Genomic DNA, 23,653 nt, shown 5'->3' on the forward strand with positions numbered 1-23,653 from the left:
CTCCTCCAATTCTGGCCTCTTAAGAATCCCAAATTTTAATAAATCCCCCACTGAAGGCCAGGCCTTCAGCTACCAAGGCTTTAAGTTCCAGAATTTACCCCCAACCACCACCCCCACCCCCACTCATCCCCCCAACTCCTCATCCCCACTCCGTGACCTCAAACCTCTCCAACTGTCTTTCTTTCTTTCCACTTTTAAGATGCTGCTTAGAACCTAGCTCTTTGAGCAAGTTTTGGTTATCTGCCCTAATATGTCCTTTGGTGGCTCCGTATTATAATTTGTTTGATAATGCTCCTGTGAAACGTCTTGGAGTATTTTACTATGCTAAAGGCATTATATAAATACAATGTATTATTGTTGCAAAATTAGCTATACTTGCTATCCATTCTTTTGTTACTTTTCCTCTCTGCATCACATAGTATTCAATGACAGTGGGCAGGAAAGGGTCTCTGATGTTGCCCAGAATTCGACACCAGATAGTACCTTGGGCCAAGTTATTGGGTGGGGTTTTCCAGCCCTGACACCCGGGCATTGTCATGGGTGGGATGGGAATTTTCCCATCCTGCCCGTGATGATGCCCACCAGTGTCGGGGCTGGAAAATCCGCCCCAAGCCCTGTTTTTCAATCCCTTCCACTGGAAAAGAATTATTGTCAATTGGGTGCCAACCATTGGAAATACTGTGGAAAAGATTTTGTTCCAGTACGGAGGAGCATCCCTAAAATGTTCTTCTTCACTAAAACATCTGGTTACTTGCTAACAATTGAGTAAATAAAAATAACACTTAATTTTACACTGTTTACAAATCAAGCTATAACCGATCAGCTGAGTAATTCTGAGATTTCAAATTTATTTGTATATACTTGCCTGATTTTGCTTTGATATTTGCCCATTCCTCATAACTGTCTAGATGTTCCTTCAATTTACTGCAGAGATTCACATTACCGACATAGTCGAGTAAGACATCAATGATTGGTCCAGCCCATCTGTAGATTCCAGGTGTAGACACCATTTCACAAAACTGAAAACAGGATCACAAGACAAATAAGACAAATACATTGTTCCTGTGCAAAGTTACAGGAATAATTAGTTTGAGATATGTTAACATTACATCAAATTGTTAAATTTTGTGATACTACCTTGGGGTTGAGAGGTCAAACCTGGGTTACCCAAATATTGCAGGTGTTGGTGTCCATTCTGATACAGATTGGCATGATTTCTATAAGGATCAGTTAAAGGCCTGTGCTTTCTGTCATTAACATATAATATGTCACATACACTTTATAAGTTCTAAATCATTTTCTGATGATCTGTGAGGCTGTATCTTCTTACGCGATGAAAGGTTTGCATTTATATTTATCTCTCATGGCATTTCACAGCCAATGAAGTACTTTTGAAGTGTAATCACTGTTGTACTGTAGGATATGCAGCAGCTAATCTTGCGCACAGCAACTCCCACAAGCTGCAACATGATAACAACCAGATAATCTGTTTTTGTGGTGGTGATTGAGAGATAAATATTGGCCAGGACGCCGGTGATAACTCTTCCGTTCCTCCTTTAAAATGGTGCCATGAGATTTAGTATTTTTTTGCATCCACGAGAACAGGCAGATGAAGCCTTAGTTTAACATCTCATCTGAAAGATGGCACCCCTGACAGTGCAGCATACCCTCAGTGTGACACTGGAGTGTTAACATTGTCTTTTCTACTCAAGTGCTGGAATGGGTCTTGAACTCAGAAGCTACGGACTTAGAGGTAAGAACACTACCAACTGAACTACTGCTGACAGAATAATAAGCTAATGTTATCTTATTAAAGCCTAAATCACAGTTCAATACCTTGTGTGGCCCTATATGCCTATACAACATTCTCATCAGATCCAACATCACTATCCAACACCCTGTGGAGCTCTGATATATGATCCAATCTCCCCAAGTTCCTAAAATTCTTATTCAATATTCCCTGAAACAATGGGCTTGAATTTCAAAACTGAGTCTGGAAAATGATACCAAGAGGGATTCCGGGTCCTAACCCTACACTTCAAGTGAGTTGGTCACCTGATGCTAATTTTACATAAAAATGGCACAATTTGGCAGGAGGCGAGCTTGGCACCCAATTGGCGCCAAGTGCCTCCAGGAGGTGGGAGCTCCTCTCTGGTGCCAGCAGAATATTTTTGAAGATTTTCTTTGATTATTTTTATGGTGGAGGTAGATAAATTCTCATTAAACAAGGTGGTGAAAGGTTATTGGGGGTAGGCGGGAATGTGGAGTTGAGGTTACAATCATATCAGCCATGATTTTATTGAATGGAGGAGCAGGCTCGAAGGGCTGAGTGGCCTACTCCTGCTCCTAATTCATGTTTGGATGTAGCAGCAAAGGAAGATGGCCAAATGGCACAGGCAACTCATCAGAAGGCTCTGGAGGATAAATGATTGCTCAAAAGGGTGACCAGGCCAAGCCAAGGTAATGTGTACATTCCTGCACAGATTACCTTATAGCCTGGCACATGACGAGTTTTTCTTTGGACCCGCTGTGAATATGACTACTGTCTACTAATGTGCACCAGGCTGCTTGCCAAAATAAGCTTCAAAAGTCACATTCCTGAAGCCCTAACAAGCTCTTAAATAAGCTTAATGTGTCATTAATTGGCAGCGAGCAGTTCCCTGTTTCCTCCCCTACAGCAGGGCTTTAAAAGTTTGAAACTGTCCCTGCATCATTGGGATCTTTAGATGACCTCCAGGACTGTAATTTTCAAATGGTGTCTGTAGTGTGTCCTGACCAGATGGGCATTTGAATATCTGGCCCCATATATCACCATCTAATATTCTGTGAGGCTCTACTTCAATATTCTATGTGACCCTATATCAAGGTTTAATATGCTGTAAGGAACTATTTTAATATCCAATATTTTGAGGCCCTATATTCCTATCCAATATTTCTTGAGGCCCTAACAGCTGTCAGATAAGCTGCTATGCCTATATCGTGGTTGAATATTTTGTGATGGCCCATGTCATGATCCAACATTCTATCATGCTGCACATCACTGATCTGAGAGATTTGATATTCTGTGAGATCTTATGGTTATTTGGAACATTTTAATCGACATACAGTTTCTAGACAAAATGGTACATTTCCGTAGAACATTAACAGAATTCACCAACAATAATAATCCCGTGGAAGGATATTTCTCATCGGTCACTGCAGTGGAATATTAGATGATACCAATCAAGTTAACATTCTTGATTGTTTCCATGGAAGTTACCAAGTCAAAAACACTTTAATGAAGAGAAAAAAATCTGTTTAATGGGAACTCCCCTATTGGGACTTTCAAACCATTTGTGTGCTTTTAGTTTATTCATTTGTGGTATGTGAGGATCACTGGCAAGGCCAGCATTTATTGCCCATCCTAACTGCTCTTGAGTAAGTGATGATGAACTACCTTCTTGAACTGCTACGGTTCATGTGGTGAAGCCAAGCCCACAGTGTTGAGTTCCAGGATTTTGTCCCAGTGACAGTGAAGGAACGGTGATGTACTTCCAAGTCAGGACAGTGTGCAATTTGAGGGGGAACTTGCAGGAGGTGGTTTTCCATGTGTTTGTTGCCCTTGTCCTTCTAGATGGTAGAGGCTGTAGGTTTGGAAGTGCTGTTGAAGAAGCCTTGGTGTATTACTGCAGTGCATCTTGTAGACGGTACACCCCTATGCTATGTTGCACCAGTGATGGATGAAGTGAATGTTTAAGGTGGTGGACAATCAAAAGAGATGCTTTTCCTGGATGGTTTTGAGCTTCTTGAGTGTTATCAGAGTTGCACACATCCAGGCAAGTGGAATATGATGGCCTTATCAATGTTGGACAAGCTCTGGGGAGTTAATCACCTCAGAATTCCTAGCTCATCGCCACAGTATTTATATGGCTAGTCCAGTTAAGTTTCTGATCAATGGTCAAGCTTGAATGTTGTCTTAGTGCAAGCAAACACATGCTGCTTCATATCTGACAATTCGTGAATGGCACTGAAAACTGTGCAATTATCAGCAAACAACCCTACTTATGACCTTATGATGGGGGGAAAGTCCTTGATAAAGATGGTTGGGCCTAGGACAATGCCCTAAGGAAATCCTGCGGCAATATCTTGGGAATGAGTATAGTATAGATATATACAAACAGAGTCTACTGAATAGCAGGTTGCCATGACAATACTCAATCGCTAAAAGTCTTGACACTTTCTGCAAGAAAATATATATTATCTTGTGTTCAGGAAGATGTTTCCCTTTGTCTTACATCCGAAAAGGCAAAAAAAGAGTGCACCAAGCGAGCCAAATAAAGGGAAAGTGGAGAGGGCACAATCAAAGAGAGAGATTTTGAGCAGGCTTTGGAAAGGAGAGAAGGAAATGAGAAGGCAGAAGAAATCTAGGCTGGGAATTCCAAAGAACAGAAACAGAGTGGCTGAGTGATTAGCCGGAAAGATGGAGTAGAGGAAGGGAAAGGTGAGTAGCCAATTTTAGAGGAACAGAGGGTACATGGGGATATTATCGATGCAGTGGATAAAATGGGGAAACAGAGGAGCAATTTGAAAGCGGGGATTCAAAATTTTGAAGTCACCTTTAAAATGAGTGAGAGCTTGTTGCTTAGAAGCAGCAAAAAATGAAAGGCTAGAGGAATATTTGATAGGGTTTCACATAATGCTATTTTTAAAAGTTTCAAATTATTAAAGGTACTTGTTTAATTCACAGAATGATGTCCCCCAGATTTTTGCGTGGATAAACAAATGATCCTTTTATGGTGTTTAAAATGATATCCAGTTACAATTGTAAATCCAGCAGAGGGAGTCACTTAGTTGGCAAAGGATTTGGGTGGAATGTTAATGATCAACAAGTTTGACAGTGGCTTCTCAGTAAAGAAACTGGTCAATGGTAATAAGTCAAGATTTCTATTTCAAACAATTTTTGGCTGAAAACTTATAGTTTTAGCCATAAAGGCAGCCATCCTTTAACTTGTCATTTGGGAAGCAACTAAGTTCATAATTCCAATGAACTGATTGCATTTCACTACACCAATATTCAGGCTTCTGTTGGTTTAATTCTAAGACATTTTATTTTTCTGATGAAAAGCTGTGAGAGCATTAACTCTAATGGACCTTGGGGGGAGGGGGGGGGGGGTGGGGGGGGGGGGGGGGGGGGTCAATATTGCCCTATGCCTGTAGCAATTGCCTGCTATTGGTCCTAATATTGGTGCTGTTAAATTGTAAGAAAATATCAAGCGTCAATAAATAGTTATTATTTGCCTAAAATCTGATTGGTTGTGAAAATAGACCTAGTTAATCATACCCTGACAATGTTGGCACTCCAATCCAAGTACAGATGTAGCAAGACCTGGGCAATATGCAGTCTTGGGCTGACAAGTGGCAAGTAACATTCACGCCACACATGTGCCAGGCAATGACCATCTCCAACAAGAGAAACCTTGACATTTAATGGCATTGCCATCACTGAATCCTCCACTACCAACATCCTGGGAATTAACATTGACCAGAAACTGAACTGGGCTAGCCATATAAATACTGTGGCTACAAGAACAGGTCAGAGGCTAGGAATCCTGCAGCAAGTAACTCATCTCCTGACTCCTCAAAGCCTGTCCACAATCTACAAGGCACAAGTCAGGAGTGTGATGGAATACTTTTCACTTGCCTGTATGAGTGCAGCTCCATCAACACTCAAGAAGTTTGACATCATCCAGGACAAAGCAGCCTGTTTGATTGACACCTCACCCACAAACATTCACTCCCTCCACCATCTAAGTACAGTGGCAGCAGTGTGTATCATGCACAAGATGCACTGCAGAAACTCACCAAGCTTCTTCACCTTCCAAACCCACAACCACTACCATTTAGAAGGAAAAGGGCAGCAGATGCATGGGAACCCCACCACTTGGAAGTTCCCCTCCAAGTCACTCACCATCCTGACTTGGAAATATATTGCCGTTCCTTCACTGTCGCTGGGTCAAAATCCTGGAACCCCCTCTCTAACAGCACTGTGGGTTTACCTACACCACATGGACTGCAGTGATTCAAGAAGGCAGCTCACCACCACCTTTTCAAGGGCAATTAGGATTGGGCAATAAATGCTGGCCTAGCCAGTGATGCCCACATCCCATGAGTGAATTAAAAAAGAAGATTTTCACTGGACAGGGATAGAGATTGGAGAATCGGGTACAGCTGTCTGATTCACGCTGCTCCCGGGGCAATGAATTGAATGTCCAGGAAATTGGGAGTGCTGCTGAATGAGACACTGCACTAGATGCAGAAACTTGTAACTTTGCAGCTATTAAAAAACAGCATGGAGTTTCCTGCAATCATAATGTTTGTTATTCTGGGCCCACATAATCTCTGCAAGGGGAGATCAAGTCTGGGTTGAGAGAGTGATGAACTAACCAGGGTGAAAGGTTTCTCACAATCTGGGCAATCCAGTCTGAATTTACTTGAAGTTTGCCTGATTCCTGCTGTAATTCTGAAATGGCCGGAAGGCGGAAATGCATCAGAAAGTCACCAAATCCAGGATATTTTGAGGGATCCTTAGAAGGTAATTATTATCAGAGTGCTGCTTCCCTGCAACAGGAGTTCCTACTTCCTTGGCTCAGGTAAGACCTAGCATGGGAATGGGGGTGGGGGTGGCATGCTGGGTTTGAGGAGGCATACAGGCCTCCAGATGGAACTTGAATGGGACCTGAATTGGGTTGAGGAATGTTAATTAAGCTCAACAAGTGGCTTAGGCTGATTAAAAATTATAAATACAAACATACTAAATAGGAGCAGAAATAGGCCATTTGGCCCCTCGAGCCTGCTCCGCCATTCAATGAGATCATGACTGGTCTGTTTGTGTTTAGAATTCCACATTCCCATCGACCTTCAATAACCTTTGATTCCTTTGCCTAAACAAGAATCTACCTACCTCTCATATGAGCATACAAAATAGGGGCAGAAGGAAATATTTAAAAAGAAAAAACTGAATCGACTCTCTAGTACAAGGTGTCTTAGGGCGGCCTGGCAACCCCCTCCTTTAACCCCTCAATGCCAAGAGGACACTGGATTTTCCTACTACATGGCACAGGCAGGCGCCACAAATGAACTCAAAGAGGCACAGGTGTCCATCAGCCCTATGCTGACTGTGCAACCTTCAGCAAAGTCAATTCTGGAGGAAATCAATGGACACAATCTTGACATAACCACTGGAATCAAGTCTTGAGATCTTCAGAGCCTATGTGATTTACTTGAACGACCTTAAGGTAGCCATAGGCAACTATGAAATGGATTATCAGGAGTAAATTTAAAAATTCTGTACAATAATAACCCAGTAAACAAGGATCACCATGGGGAAAGATCCTGTCCGACCATCTTGCCTGACTTGGAAAGTGCAATGGTATGGTGTCCCAGATGTTCAAATAACTTTTGCCAGTATTGTACAGAAATAAAAGCTACTTGTTAAGTTCAAAACTGTAGAGATTCCTAATCTTGAAAATGGTTAGGAAATTGGATTAAGGGTTGAAAACACTGGGAACTGGTTTAGAAATAAACTAAAAATAATAAGGTTTATTTTCAGCTTTTACCAGTGGTTAGATATTTAAGGGGACCAACATCCATTTCAGGCATTCACCTAAAAGGGTCCCATGAATTTTGCTTTGGGACCAAGGTCTGTGCAGAATGGTGCAATTTGTCCCATTGATAAATTGCTGTATTTTGCACCCATTTTGCACTCAAAAGAGCCACAATGCACATCAATTTCTCCTTCACTATGTCAGGGTGTGCTGAAGGGCTGAATGAGGTGCCCCAGGGAAACACTGATGAAAGATCATCAACCTTAAATGTTAGCTCTGTTTCTCATTCCATAGGTGCTGCCAGATCTGCTCAGTATTTCCAGCATGTTCTATTTTCATTATTTTCAGTTCAGAAATTCTGCATGTATTTAAATTCTATATATAATTGATTGATGTAGTTCCAAGTTACAGGTGCTGTAATTCTTATGGCAGCGAGGTTGTAGACAGGGCAGAATCCCCACAGCTGGAGAAGAAGGGAAGGGACAGAATTTAGGACAACACTTATGTCTTCTCCCAAGTTTCCATCCAATTTGAAGTCAGCTTCAAATTCCAGTTGGAGTGGTGGTTGGTGAATCGACAATTTTTCCATACGGTTCCTCTCCATCAAGATGGGCATGTGGACGAGTACCCCACCCACCTGGGAATTCTGTCAATAATACCCTGTTGGGCTCTCTTGCCAGCTGAGAGCTGCCACTAGTTCCATTGAGAGTCTTAGCAAGGCCCCCAAGACTAACCAAGTCAAAGGTAATCAAATCTAGATAGGGATCGATCACCTTCAAAGGGAAAAGCTCCATGAAGACCATTTTACAACTGTCGCACCTTGACCTCTTTTTGACCTTCCTAGGCCTCCAGTCCACCCATGAAGCCATGTTGCACCACTCCAGTTTTCACAGCCACTACTGAGGTGAGCACCCTCTGAAATACCCTTATTACCAGTCTGTACAAAATGTTAATTAATAACAACTTTATTTTTTTCTCTATCATTTAAATAATAATATTTTCAGAGCTTACTTGTACAGGTCTGGGCTTTTTATCCCTCAGTCCTATGTCGTCTCTTCTCTGCACTTGTTCTGGATGTTGACGATTGCCATATTCGCACTTAAAACATGATTCTCCATCACCACCAAAATCCATAATTAACTTTAGCAAACTTAGGTACTTCATAGAAAACATGATTGTTGCTGGGAAGGAAGTGGGGTGTGTTGGAATATAGGCATTGATGTTAGCTCCGTGGTCAATGAGCAGCTGTATGTTTTTGATGGAGCCGTGCCGGATAGAGATTAGAATGGGGTTTATCAGATCAACATTAGGATTTGCCCCAGCCTTGAGCAGCCTTTCCGTGGTCTCTATATTGTTGTTGTAAACAGCAAAGTACAAAACAGAGGTGCGTTTATCTTCAAATAGCCGGGATCTTTCAGGTGACAGGAGCGCATGGATATTGTAGCCAGCTTCAATCAGTTCTTCAACAACATCATTTCGATTGTGTTGAGCAGCAAGGTGAAGGGGGCTAATTCCACTGCGCCTCACTCGGACTTTGCTGGTAACTGGAATCAGCATCTGAACTATCCTGAGTGAGAGTAAACCACATTCACGTTACTGTTATACTGTTAAAGCATTGACAAGGGTCTGTAATGAATAAATCAAGAACTTTTAAAAGGGACATTTTCAATAGATATGAGTATAAACACATAATTGGTGTGATTAATTTGTGTCTGCATTCACAGGTTTAGTAGCATCAGTAACTCCCAGAAGTGGTTTGAGCATATTACTGTTGTGCAGGTTGACTCACACTGTCCTAAAGCTGCACAATAAAGAGAACCTGAGAGATTTGAACTGGATTTTGTATCCTTTGTGCTAAGGCTGAGTGAGCAAACACTCAATGAGATGAATCACTAAACTGTTTTATTTCACTGTGAATGAGTATAGAATATACCACTTATAAGACTGACAACTCAATCATGCAACATATTTTTGTGTAATACAAAATCAAGTAACATACCATATTTTCCTACATCAGTGGATTATTTTACTTGATTGAAACAAGTTGTCTTCTACTGGTGACAATGGTTGTGTGGTGTTCTTTGATTGACTGGACAAGCTAATTAATTGTTTATCATTTAGACTACAGGAAAAGTGACTTCAATTCACCTATTATCTATTTTTGCTTAAAGTATGTGAACATTGAAAGTCAATCTTATTTGCAGATCCCCATGAAGTTTTGTGGCTGTGCAGGTTTAGTGTCTCTTCCAGTAATTCACAGATCTCACCATCTTTAATGAATTTGCTTTCGGCATTGTCAAATGACAATGTTTTGTACTTATGTACCTAAAATCACCCTCGGTTTTGCTTTCAAGAAAGATTAACCAAGCAGAGTTAATGACCTGAATTTTAACTCAGGGTTAAATTCCCTGCAGGATTTACTGTATTGAGGCCTGGAAGCTTGGAAAAACAGGGGTGCCCTGCAGTTTTTAACTATGTTGCTAGACCATTTTCACAGTTCCCAAAGATATAAGTGTGCACCAGCTAGAACAAGAGATTCCTCTAATGATCTCTGATTGGAATTATACGTAAGTGATAAAGACAATACTAAGGATAGGTTGTTGACTGGAAGATAAGATCTTATACTAATTTGTCTCCCCAAAACACAGTAACAATGAAATTGGTTTGTGTGATCTGTGTTCTTCTCGGCTGCTATTTCCTTTGCATGGCAAGGGTTCAAATTAAGTCTGAGGCCGGAAACCCCAGGTTATTGAAACTTATGCAGCGTTATAAACTCGGGAAGTTACATCCCTTACAACTTACTCCATATTGCCTCTTGCAGCTGCAATGTGAAGGGGTAGCCAGCCATCCTTATTTCCTTTGTTTGCATCTGCATTTTGTGAAAGAAGAAATGCCACGACGTCTTCATGCTCGTTTTTGCTAGCTTCGTACAATGCTGAGGCATTATCACTGGCTTGGGTACTGATATTTGCACCTGAGGGTTATATTGCACAGCATACTGTAAGATAGAGCTATTATCAGAAGGTATTGAACAATTTTACGTAACAGAAGATATCTTGTCAAATACCTTACTAATCTTAGTGTACATATGTTTGAAAAACAAATCGTAGCAGTTTCTTAAAATGTTCTATTTATTTTATAACTTTAATTCTGTTTTTTTAAAATTGCACCCTTTTTAACCATTTGGAAGTTCAAGACAAGAATTCAATACATTAAGCAAAAGCTATCTCAAAATACCCATTTTCTAAAATTATAAATACTCCTCTCCTTTTAGAGTGGTCCCTTCTTTAATGAGGTGATTCTGAGTTATCAATGAGTTCAAATTAGATTTTTGAAGCCACTTGGACCTAAATGCTACTTTGAGGTGACATAATGTGCACCATGGAATCCCAGGGCAACTCGCCTTGTACACCACAATTAAAGTCGCAGTGGCATTCATACTGCCATTTTCCCTCTCCTGAGTGGCACAGTGAAAGCTCCAAGGCACAAGGCAAATGAGAAAACAGACCAGAATTCACCTGCATGCCACCAGAACAATAAAATGTAGCACATTATGTCCGCAGAGACAAAATACCTGTGAAATCAGGCTTGCCTAAAGAAAATCCAACTGGTGATGGTTGTTTGTGTAATCTGGAACAACGCAAGCACAGCTGTCCCAAAGATGCACTCCTCTGCTGCAACATAAAAAATAGGGACCAGCTGATTTAAATATCCAGTGACATTGCTGGAATACAACTCCCACATATCATGGGAATACTGTACTGAAGGAAGGCAAAGTTCAATGGTTCAGCCATGAGCAAGTAATGAACCTTATAATGGAGTGAAGTGAAAATATCAGTTGGTGGCTCATTGGAAAATTGGTGACCATTTTAAAGAACGTCTTCAACTGGGGGAACAGGACCCAAAGATGGTGGTGGGAGTCCATTGAAGCTTTGTGTTCTTCTTTTCTTCCTCTTTTTAATGAGTCTGGCTTTCAGACACTCATAGGATGTAGCAATGGAGAGACAAACTGCTGGGTACCCATTGGAGGAAACCTTAGGAAATTGTCTCAATAGCTACATGGAATGAAGTGGCACTACAAGGAAAAGCTCAATGACCTGGGCTATCATAAAAAAAAACCCGTGCAAAACAGGTGTAAGCAGCTGGTCTACATCAAAACTCCCGTGCGGCATTTAAGAAGACAGTTCAGCCCATGTTCTTCAGCAGTGGACTGGGACGACAAATTTACATTTCACTTTTCAATAACCTGGCTGTGCAGTTTAGCAATATTTTTATCATGATTTGTATAGAATTAGGACTACACCAACACCACCTACACTCAGAGGGCAGCAGGGGCATGGTGCCAAGCTAGAGCAGGACAAGAAATAATTCCACTGATTCAGACATTCAATCCCTCCTTGCATCATGGCAGCACAGACAGCGTAGTCTTTCTGGTCTCGCCGAGGTAGGTCGGTCGCTGGGCCGAAGAGTTCCAGCCTCAGGCCAATCTTGCCAAATGTGAGGTAGCAGCGACAAGGGCTACCAACATGGCATGGAAGGTAGCCAATTTGAATATCTAAGTGCCCACATGTGGGCAGATTGGAGATGCTGGCAGATCTTCCTGACGGGCAGATAGGCACTGAGGTCAAAGCCCAGAAGGTGCCTAAAGGCCTCCTACACTTACTCACCATCCCCCTCCCCCACAGGAGCCACAATGGTCAGCAGGCCACAACTGTGGCTGCAGGGCATCCCCTCATGGGGGTTTCACTCCGTGGGTTACTGGCAGCTGTGGCCACAGTCTAGATTGAAAAATGGAAACATCCTCAGACAGCGCCTCAAGATGGTAGTGCCCTTGCAGTCCCCCTCCTACAGTGACAGTGCCTTTCCCCCTGGGCTGCCATCCAGCCAAGGCTATGGCCCCTCTGGGTCTGCAGCCTCAGGGACATATTCACTGTCCTTAATTAGACAGCAAACACAGGGGTGCCCAATTAGGAGGGTGTCTCCTATAAAATCACATCAACAGAGGGTGCTGCCAATATGTGTGGGGTCGGGTCTTGGAATTGGTCTTGACCAGTGATTATTTTCAAAGTGGGTAAGATTTTGCTTAGAGAATCCTGGGTAAGAGTGCCACTAAACAACCCAGAAAGTTCACTACAAAAACAGAATTACCTGGAAAAACTCAGCAGGTCTGGCAGCATCAGCGGAAAAGAAAAGAGTTGACGTTTCGAGTCCTCATGACCCTTCGACAGAACTAGGTAAATCCCAGGAAGGGGTGAAATATAAGCTGGTTTAAGGTGGTGGTGGTGGTGGTGGTGGGGGGGTGGAGAGAGAAGTGGAGGGGGGTGGTGTGGTTGTAGGCAAAAGCAGTGATAGAAGCAGATCATCAAAAGATGTCACAGACAGCAGAACAAACGAACACATAGGTGTCGAAGTTGGTGATATTATCTAAACGAATGTGCTAATTAAGAATGGATGGTAGGGCACTCAAGGTGTAGCTCTAGTGGGGGTGGGGGGAGCATAAAAGATTTAAAAATATTTAAAAATAATGGAAATAGGTGGGAAAAAGAAAAATCTATATAATTTATTGGAAAAAAAACAAAAGGAAAGGGGAAGAAACAGAAGAGGGGTGGGGATGGAGGAGGGAGGTCAAGACCTAAAGTTGTTGAATTCAATATTCAGTCCGGAAGGCTGTAAAGTGCCTCGTCGGAAGATGAGGTGCTGTTCCTCCAGTTTGCGTTGGGCTTCACTGGAACAATGCAGCAAGCCAAGGCCAGACATGTGGGCAAGAGAGCAGGGTGGAGTGTTGAAATGGCAAGCGACAGGGAGGTTTGGGTCATTCTTACGGACAGACCGCAGGTGTTCTGCAAAGCGGTTGCCCAGTTTACGTTTGGTCTCTCCAATGTAGAGGAGACCGCATTGGGAGCAACGAATGCAGTAGACTAAGTTGGGGGAAATGCAAGTGAAATGTTGCTTCACTTAAAATGAGTGTTTGGGCCCTTGGACAGTGAGGAGAGAGGAAGTGAAGGGACAGGTGTTGCATCGTTTGCGTGGGCATGGGGTGGTGCCATAGGTGGGGGTTGGGGAGTAGGGGGTGATGGAGGAGTGGACCAGGGTGTCCCGGAGGGAACGATCCCTACGGAATGCCGACAGTGGGGGTGAAGGGAAGATGTGTTTGGTAGTGGCATCATGCTGCAGTTGGCAGAAATGGCGGAGGATGGTGGGGTGATAAGTGAGGACAAAGGGGACCCTATCATGTTTCTGGGAGGGAGGAGAAGGCGTGAGGGCGGATGCGCGGGAGATGGGCCGGACACGGTTGAGGGCTCTGTCAACGACCGTGGGTGGAAAACCTCGGTTAAGGAAGAAGGAGGACATGTCAGAGGAACTGTTTTTGAAGGTAGCATCATCGGAACAGATACGACGGAGGCGAAGGAACTGAGAAAATGGGATGGAGTCCTTACAGGAAGCGGGGTGTGAGGAGCTGTAGTCAAGGTAGTCGTGGGAGTCGGTAGGCTTGTAGTGGATATTGGTGGACAGTCTATCACCAGAGATTGAGACAGCGAGGTCAAGGAAGGGAAGGGAAGTGTCAGAGATGGACTACGTGAAAATGATGGAGGGGTGGAGATTGGAAGCAAAATTAATAAATTTTTCCAAGTCCCGACGAGAGCACGAAGCAGCACCGAAGTAATCATCGATGTACCGGAGAAAGAGTTGTGGAAGGGGGCCAGAGTAGGACTGGAACAAGAAATGTTCCACATACCCCATAAAGAGACAGGCATAGCTGGGGCCCATGTAGGTAACCATAACCACACCTGTTATTTGGAGGAAGTGAGAGGAGTTGAAGGAGAAATTGTTCAGTGTGAGAACAAGTTCAGCCAGACCGAGGAGAGTAGTGGTGGATGGGGATTGTTCGGGCCTCTGTTCGAGGAAGAAGCTAAGGCCCCTCAGACCATCCTAGTGGGGGATGGAGGTGTAGAGGGATTGGATGTCCATGGTGAAAAGGAAACGGTTGGGGCCAGGGAACTGGAAATTGTTGATGTGACGTAAGGTGTCAGAGGAATCACGGATGTAGGTGGGGAGGGACTGGACAAGGGGAGAGAGAAGGGAGTCAAGATAACGAGAAATGAGTTCTGTGGGGCAGGAGCAAGCTGACATGATCAGTCTACCGGGACAGTTCTGTTTGTGGATTTTGGGTAGGAGGTAGAAGCGGGCCGTCCGAGGTTGGGCGACTATCAGGTTGGAAGCTGTGGGAGGAAGATCCCCAGAGGAGATGAGGTCAGTGACAGTCCTGGAAACAATGGCTTGATGTTCAGTGGTGGGGTCATGGTCCAGGGAGAGGTAAGAGGAAGTGTCTGTGAGTTGACGCTCAGCCTCCGTGAGGCAGAGGTCAGTGCGCCAGACAACAACAGCACTACCCTGGTCAGCGGGTTTGATGACGATGTCAGGGTTGGACCTGAGAGAATGGAGTGCAGTAAGTTCAGCGAGAGAGAGATTAGAATGGGTGAGAGGAGCAGAGAAATTGAGACGACTAATGTCGCGCCGACAGTTCTCAATGAAAAGATCAAGAGAAGGTAAGAATCCAGAGGGAGGGGTCCAGGTGGAAGGAAAATATTGGAGGTGGGTGAAAGGATCCGTTGAATGGGGAGAGGACTCCTGCCCAAAGAAGTGAGCCCGGAGACGAAGTCGGCTGAAGAAGAGTTCAGCATCGTGCCGAGCCCGAAATTCATTAAGGTGAGGGCGTAAGGGTATGAAACTAAGTCCTTTGCTGAGCACTGAACATTCAGCATCGGAGAGGGGAAGGTCAGGGGGTATAGTGAATACACGGCTGGGGCTGGGATTGGAAGATGGGGTAGGGACGGAGGGACAGGCAGGGGTGGAGGGTCCTAGATGGGTGTTGGTGTCGATGAGTTGTTGGAGCTTGCGTTCCTTAGCACTTGAGAGAAAGAGAAAAAGTTTCTTGTTGAGGCGTCGGATGAGACGAAGAATAAAATGAAACTGGGGGCACGCACAGCTTTGAAAAAGGGTCCGCCGGTGCTACTGGAGGGAGAGGTCGAGTGTGTTCATATGGCGGCGCATGGCACTGAGTGTGGATCTCAGGATGCGACGGGAACAGCAGTCTGAGAAACGTTTTATGTCCCGGAAATACCTGTAATCCTGGGTGGGTTTGAAACATGAGGGGTGGAATTTCAGTTGAAATCCACGTGGGGTAACTCGGAGACGGAGACAGTCACTGAGAAAGGCGATATGGCTGTGAAAGCGGGTTTTAGTAAACACCTTGTCAAGCACCAGGAGAGAAATGGAAAGCAATGAAGGTGAACAAGGCAAAAGAGAGATACGGATATCTTGTCGCAGAAACGAACAGAACTTCTTCAAGGAGGTAGGAATTTCCTGAAAAGCAGTGGCAGTCAATTAAAGAGTTGACGTTTCGAGTCCTCATGACCCTTCAACGGAACTAGGTAAATCCCAGGAAGGGGTGAAATATAAGCTGGTTTAAGGTGGTGGTGGGGGCGGGGCTTGGGTGGGGGAAGAGAAGTGGAGGGGGGTGGTGTGGTTGTAGGCAAAAGCAGTGATAGAAGCAGATCATCAAAAGATGTCACAGACAGCAGAACAAAAGAACAAATAGGTGTCGAAGTAAGGACTCCATCCCATTCTCTCAGTTCCTTTGCCTCCGTTGCATCTGTTCCGATGATGCTACCTTCAAAAACAGTTCCTCTGACATGTCCTCCTTCTTCCTTAACCGAGGTTTTCCACCCACGGTCGTTGACAGGGCCCTCAACCGTGTCCGGCCCATCTCCCGCGCATCCGCCCTCACGCCTTCTCCTCCCTCCCAGAAACATGATAGGGTCCCCCTTGTCCTCACTTATCACCCCACCAGCCTCCGCATTCAAAGGATCATCCTCCGCCATTTCCGCCAACTCCAGCATGATGCCACTACCAAACACATCTTCCCTTCACCCCCACTGTCGGCATTCCGTAGGGATCGTTCCCTCCGGGACACCCTGGTCCATTCCTCCATCACCCCCTACTCCCCAACCCCCACCTATGGCACCACCCCATGCCCACGCAAAAGATGTAACACCTGTCCCTTCACTTCCTCTCTCCTCACCATCCAAGGGCCCAAACACTCCTTTCAAGTGAAGCAACATTTCACTTGCATTTCCCCCAACTTAGTCTACTGCATTCGTTGCTCCCAATGCGGTCTCCTCTACATTGGAGAGACCAAACGTAAACTGGGTGACCGCTTCGCAAGAACACCTATGGTCTGTCCGCAAGAATGACCCAAACCTCCCTGTCGCTTGCCATTTCAACACTCCACCCTGCTCTCTTGCCCACACGTCCATCCTTAGCTTGCTGCATTGTTCCAGTGAAGCCCAACGCAAACTGGAGGAACAACACCTCATCTTCCGACTAGGCACGTTACAGCCTTCCAGACTGAATATTGAATTCAACAACTTTAGGTCTTGACCTCCCTCCTCCATCCCCACCCCCTTTCTGTTTCTTCCCCTTTCCTTTTGTTTTTTTCTAATAAATTATGTAGATTTTTCTTTTTCCCACCTATTTCCATTATTTTTAAATGTTTTTAAATCTTTTATTTTCCCCCCACCCCCACTAGAGCTATACCTTGAGTGCCCTACCATCCATTCTTAATTAGCACATTCGTTTAGATAATATCACCAACTTCGACATCTATGTGTTCTTTTGTTCTGCTGTCTGTGTCATCTTTTAATGATCTGCTTCTATCACTGCTTTTGCCTACAACCACACCAACCCCTCCACTTCTCTCCCCCCACCCAACCGCCCCCCCGCCCCCCACCCCCGCCCCCACCACCACCACCTTAAACCAGCTTATATTTCACCCCTTCCTGGGATTTACCTAGTTCTGTCGAAGGGTCATTAGGACTCGAAACGTTAACTCTTTTCTTCTCCGCCGATGCTGCCAGACCTGCTGAGTTTTTCCAGGTAATTCTGTTTTTGTTTTGGATTTCCAGCATCCGCAGTTTTTTGTTTTTGTTTTTATCTCTGTGTTTAATTGACTGCCACTGCTCTTCAAGAAATGCCTACCTCCTTGAAGAAGTTCTGTTCGTTTCTGCGACAAGATTTCCGTATCTCTCTTTTGCCTTGTTCACCTTCATTGCTTTCCATTTCTCTCCTGGTGCTTGACAAGGTATTTACTAAAACCCGCTTTCACAGCCATATCGCCTTTCTCAGTGACTGTCTCCACCTCCGAGTTACCCCATGTGGATTTCAACTGAAATTCCACCCCTCATGTTTCGAACCCACCCAGGATTAAAGGTATTTCTGGGACATAAAACGTTTCTCGGACTACTGTTCCCGTCGCATCCAGAGATCCACACTCAGTGCCATGCACCGCCATATGAACACACTCGACCTCTCCCTCCAGCAGCACCGCCGTACCCTTTTTCAAAGCTGCGCGTGCCCCCAGTTTCATTTTATTCTTCGTCTCATCCGACGCCTCAACAAGAAACTTTTTCTCTTTCTCTCAAGTACTAAGGAACGCAAGCTCCAACAACTCATCGACACCAACACCCATCTAGGACCCTCCACCCCTGCCTGTCCCTCCGTCCCACCCCATCTTCCAATCCCAGCCCCAGCCCTGTATTTACTATACTCCCTGACCTTCCCCTCTCCGATGGTGAATGTTCAGTGCTCAGGAAAGGACTTAGTTTCATACCCTTACGCCCTCACCTTAATGAATTTCGGGCTCAGCACGATGCTGAACTCTTCTTCCACCGTCTTCGTCTCCGGGCTCACTTCTTTGGGCAGGAGTCCTCTCCCTATTCAACGGATCCTTTCACCCACCTCCAATATTCTCCTTCCACCTGGACCCCTCCCTCTGGATTCTTACCTTCTCTTGATCTTTTCATTGAGAACTGTCGGCATGACATTAGTCATCTCAATTTCTGTGCTCCTCTCACCCATTCTAATCTCTCTCTCTCTGAACTTACTGCACTCCATTCTCTCAGGTCCAAACCTGACATCGTCATCAAACCCGCTGACAAGGGTGGTGCTGTTGTTGTCTGGTGCACTGACCTCTACCTCGCGGAGGCTGAGCGTCAACTCACAGACACTTCCTCTTACCTCTCCCTGGACCATGACCCCACCACTGAACATCAAGCCATTGTTTCCAGGACTGTCACTGACCTCATCTCCTCTGGGCATCTTCCTCCCTCAGCTTCCAATCTGACAGTCGCCCAACCTTGGACGGCCCGCTTCTACCTCCTACCCAAAATCCACACACAGAACTGTCCCGGTAGACCGATCGTGTCAGCTTGCTCCTGCCCCACAGAACTCATTTCTCGTTATCTTGACTCCCTTCTCTCTCCCCTTGTCCAGTCCCTCCCCACCTACATCCGTGATTCCTCTGACACCTTACGTCACATCAACAACTTCCAGTTCCCTGGCCCCAACCGCTTCCTCTTCACCATGGACGTCCAATCCCTCTACACCTCCATCCCCCACCAGGATGGTCTGAGGGCCCTTAGCTTCTTCCTCGAACAGAGGCCCGAACAATCCCCATCCACCACTACTCTCCTCGGTCTGGCTGAACTTGTTCTCACACTGAACAATTTCTCCTTCAACTCCCCTCACTTCCTCCAAATAACAGGTGTGGCTATGGTTACCCACATGGGCCCCAGCTATGCCTGTCTCTTTATGGGGTATGTGGAACATTCCTTGTTCTAGTCCTACTCTGGCCCCCTTCCACAACTCTTTCTCCGGTACATCGATGATTACTTCGGTGCTGCTTCGTGCTCTCGTCGGGACTTGGGAAAATTTTATTAATTTGCTTCCAATCTCCATCCCTCCATCATTTTCATGTGATCCATTTCTGACACTTCCCTTCCCTTCCTTGACCTCGCTGTCTCAATCTCTGGTGATAGACTGTCCACCAATATCCATTACAAGCCTACCGACTCCCACAATTACCTTGACTACAGCTCCCCACACCCCGCTTCCTGTAAGGACTCCATCCCATTCTCTCAGTTCCTTCGCCTCCGTTGCATCTGTTCCGATGATGCTACCTTCAAAAACAGTTCCTCTGACATGTCCTCCTTCTTCCTTAACCGAGGTTTTCCACCCACGGTCGTTGACAGGGCCCTCAACCGTGTCCGGCCCATCTCCCGCGCATCCGCCCTCACGCCTTCTCCTCCCTCCCAGAAACATGATAGGGTCCCCTTTGTCCTCACTTATCACCCCACCAGCCTCCGCATTCAAAGGATCATCGTCCGCCATTTCCGCCAACTCCAGCATGATGCCACTATTAAACACATCTTCCCTTCACCCCCACTGTCGGCATTCCATAGGGATCGTTCCCTCCGGAACACCCTGGTCCATTCCTCCATCACCCCCTACTCCCCAACCCCCACCTATGGCACCACCCCATGCCCACGCAAAAGATGTAACACCTGTCCCTTCACTTCCTCTCTCCTCACCGTCCAAGGGCCCAAACACTCCTTTCAAGTGAAGCAACATTTCACTTGCATTTCCCCCAACTTAGTCTACTGCATTCGTTGCTCCCAATGCGGTCTCCTCTACATTGGAGAGACCAAACGTAAACTGGGTGACCGCTTTGCAGAACACCTGCGGTCTGTCCGTAAGAATGACCCAAACGTCCCTGTCGCTTGCCATTTCAACATTCCACCCTGCTCTCTTGCCCACATGTCCATCTTTGGCTTGCTGCATTGTTCCAGTGAAGCCCAACGCAAACTGGAGGAACAACACCTCATCTTCCGACTAGGCACTTTACAGCCTTCCGGACTGAATATTGAATTCAACAACTTTAGGTCTTGACCTCCCTCCTCCATCCCCAACCCCTTTCTGTTTCTTCCCCTTTCCTTTTGTTTTTTTTCCAATAAATTATATAGATTTTTCTTTTTCCCACCTATTTCCATTATTTTTAAATATTTTTAAATCTTTCATGCTCCCCCCACCCCCACTAGAGCTATACCTTGAGTGCCCTACCATCCATTCTTAATTAGCACATTCGTTTAGATAATATCATCAACTTCGACATCTATGTGTTCTTTTGTTCTGCTGTCTGTGACATCTTTTGATGATCTGCTTCTATCACTGCTTTTGCCTACAACCACACCACCCCCCTCCACTTCTCTCCCCCCCCCCCCAACCCCCCCCCCACCCCACCCCCGCCCCCCCACCACCACCACCACCACCACCACCACCACCTTAAACCAGCTTATATTTCACCCCTTCCTGGGATTTACCTAGTTCTGTCGAAGGGTCATGAGGACTCGAAACGTCAACTCTTTTCTTCTCCGCTGCTGCTGCCAGACCTGCTGAGTTTTTTCCAGGTAATTCTGTTTTTGTTTTGGATTTCCAGCATCTGCAGTTTTTTGTTTTTGTTTTTATCCCAGAAAGTTCACTTCTGGGTGAATTCAGTTAACCCAACTCTGCTGTCTAAGTCCCCGCCACCGGGATCGTCCGGTCCTGCTGAAAGTTAATGGACTCTTGGCTGGGCTGCCGAATCTCCTGTGGCAGGTCCTGCTATGACGGGTTCAGAAAATCCTGGCCTAAGTCATGTTCACCCTTCACCCTGTGCACATTGTCCTATGTTGGTTCCTGATCTGGAGCACCTTGATTTTAGAATACTCATCCTTGTTTTCAGATCCCTCCATGGCCTTGTCCCTCTCTGCCTCTAATCTCTTCCAGCCCTACAACCTTCCAAGATGTGTGTGCTCAGTTAATTCTGATCTTTTGTGCATCTCAATTTTCATTGTTCCACTGCTGGCAACTATGCCTTCAGCTACCTTGTTCATCAATTCTGAAATCCCCTTCCTGCACCTCTCCACCTCTATAGCTCTCTTTTTCACCCTTTGAGGTACTCCTTAAAACATACCTCTTTGACCAAATGGTTATCTGGCCTAATATTTCTTTACATAGCTCACTGCTAAATTCTGTGTGATAACACTCTTGTGAAACGTCCAGGGGCATTTTACTATGTTAAAGACGCTACATAAATGCAATTTGATACTTGTTATTATTACTCCCTCACCCGCAGGACTGCAAACCAAAATTGGTAAAAGGTCAATGACCTGCCTAGGGAAGGCAAGGTACACACTTCCCTCTCATTCATGGGCCCTGACTCCCCACCTCTAGCACCAGCACGCTCTTTATACTATTTCCCTATGAAAGAAACTTACTCAACTAACTTTCCACTTGGTTAAGGATTGGCTCTAAATCAACATCTTGACTATGGCTACCCAGCTTCCTCGTAGCAATTGCCTACATGCACAACTCTATAATCGTTTGTAGTACAGAATTTGAGTATTTTTGAAAAAAGAGACATTTTGAAGCTTTTGTCTTGCACTTATCAGGACACTTTGAAGAATACCAATATAAGGGGGAAACAACAATTTATACTGTATGAGAAGAGAGTGCTGATTGGTTGGCAAGCGGACTCTGAATGGTAGAGGTGTTGCCATGGAGAATGCACCAGAGATGGTGACTGACAGTTAACTGCCAAGCATTGTTTGAAATTTATCCCTCAGAGATCAACTTGACCAATCAGGGTCAACTTGCCTGGTTTAAATTTCAATCACTGTTTGGCAATTAACTGTCCATTCTGATGCGAGTAGGTGCTGACAACATACAAATTATCTGATTCCAACCTGAATCCCAATATTCCAACATAGTCAAGGATGGAGTTTACCAACAGCCACTCTGCCACATTTACAAAAGGGAGCAGGGCCAAAGCTTCTCTCAGCCACTATTTCCTACACAATACTTCCGGCACTCCATTAAGCCAGATAATAGGCAAATAAAATAGGATTTGCATAGTGTCTATCCAGGGTCCAGCATGTATATCGAATCATTGAATCATAGGATGATACAGCACAGAAGAAGGCCATTTAACCCATCATACCTGTACTAGCTATTTGAAAGAGCTATTGAATTAGTTCAACTCCATTACTTTTTCCACATAGCTTCCTTTAGATTTTTTTCACTTTAAAGATAATTCCAATTCCTTTTTGGAAGTTATGATTGAACCTGCTTCCACCGCCCTTTCAGGCAGTGTATTCCAGATCATAAATCATCGCGCAAGAAAATTCTCCTCATCATGCCTTTGGTATTTTTGCCAATGACCTTACATCTGCATCCTTTGTTTTGTGGTAGAAGTGTCAGTTACCAGATTCTCTTTATTTACTTTGTCAAAACCCTTCATAATCTAATGGTCTTTCATATAATATGAAACTTGTTAATAATTTACTGTCAAGGAACAACCATGCCTACCACACTTCGTGAGAAAACGCATAGCTTCCAGTTGTCCACTTTGTGCTGCAACAAATAATGGAGTGATTCCATAAATATTTGATGCTTCAATCTTGGCACCAGCTTTGCAGAGAGCTTCGATGATATCCAGATCATTTCGTACTGCAGCCTCATGAAGAGCAGTCCATCCACGGTTGCAACGGTGATTCACATCGGCACGATATTGTATCAAAAGTTTAACAGCTTCCACGTTTTTATGTTCACAGGCTGTTAAAGGAAGTAACTTTAAATTTAGGAAATTAGGTTTTTTTTCAAAATCACCTTGTATAGTTGTGTAGTTTACGTGTAATAATTCTGCTAATCTGCCCTAGTTGTACATTTTGTAAAACTGTACACTACAAGATGGTGATTTTAGGGTGGGAAATTGAGAGAGTGGAGTGCACAAATTTGTAATGTATATTCCTAACAAATACATATAACTCACGATCATTTACTATGCTGGCAACTGCAATCTGTATGTAGGAACATATTTTATTTGGCACAGTTAGTTAACTGAGATCAAGCAGTTACACTTTATCAATTTTATTTTACCTTTGTAGAGTGGAGTTTCTTTTGCCTTACTAGTAATGTCGCATTCTGCTCCTGCTTCCAGTAAATAAGTCATACACTTCAAGTTCCCTTCGCATGTTGCTAAATATAAAGCAGTTTCTTCTCCTAGTGTCCGACAGTCCACAGTTCCAGGATAAGCTGTTAAAAAATGAAGAAACATTTCAACTCAAACTTCAGGAACAGCACCTAATTTTCCTCTTGATCATTCTATGGCTGTGTTGATTTCAAACATTTCAGAT

The 23,653-nt window shown here is 44.6% G+C and overlaps 1 protein-coding gene across 1 annotated transcript in view; it reads right to left on the reverse strand.

Moving 5' to 3' along the window:
• Positions 1–23,653, reverse strand: part of asb2a.1 (ankyrin repeat and SOCS box containing 2a, tandem duplicate 1) — a 34,701-nt gene that overhangs the window by 4,025 nt on the left and 7,023 nt on the right. The window contains exons 4-8 of the mRNA XM_041214210.1: positions 23,397–23,552; positions 22,827–23,072; positions 10,386–10,557; positions 8,595–9,150; positions 866–1,019 (exon numbers count right to left, since the gene is read on the reverse strand). Of these exons, the coding sequence (XP_041070144.1) occupies positions 866–1,019; positions 8,595–9,150; positions 10,386–10,557; positions 22,827–23,072; positions 23,397–23,552 (1,284 nt within the window). The remainder of the gene's footprint in view (positions 1–865; positions 1,020–8,594; positions 9,151–10,385; positions 10,558–22,826; positions 23,073–23,396; positions 23,553–23,653) is intronic.

Source organism: Carcharodon carcharias, chromosome 20 (genome assembly GCF_017639515.1).
Source record: "Carcharodon carcharias isolate sCarCar2 chromosome 20, sCarCar2.pri, whole genome shotgun sequence".
Taxonomy (NCBI): Eukaryota; Metazoa; Chordata; class Chondrichthyes; order Lamniformes; family Lamnidae; genus Carcharodon; species Carcharodon carcharias.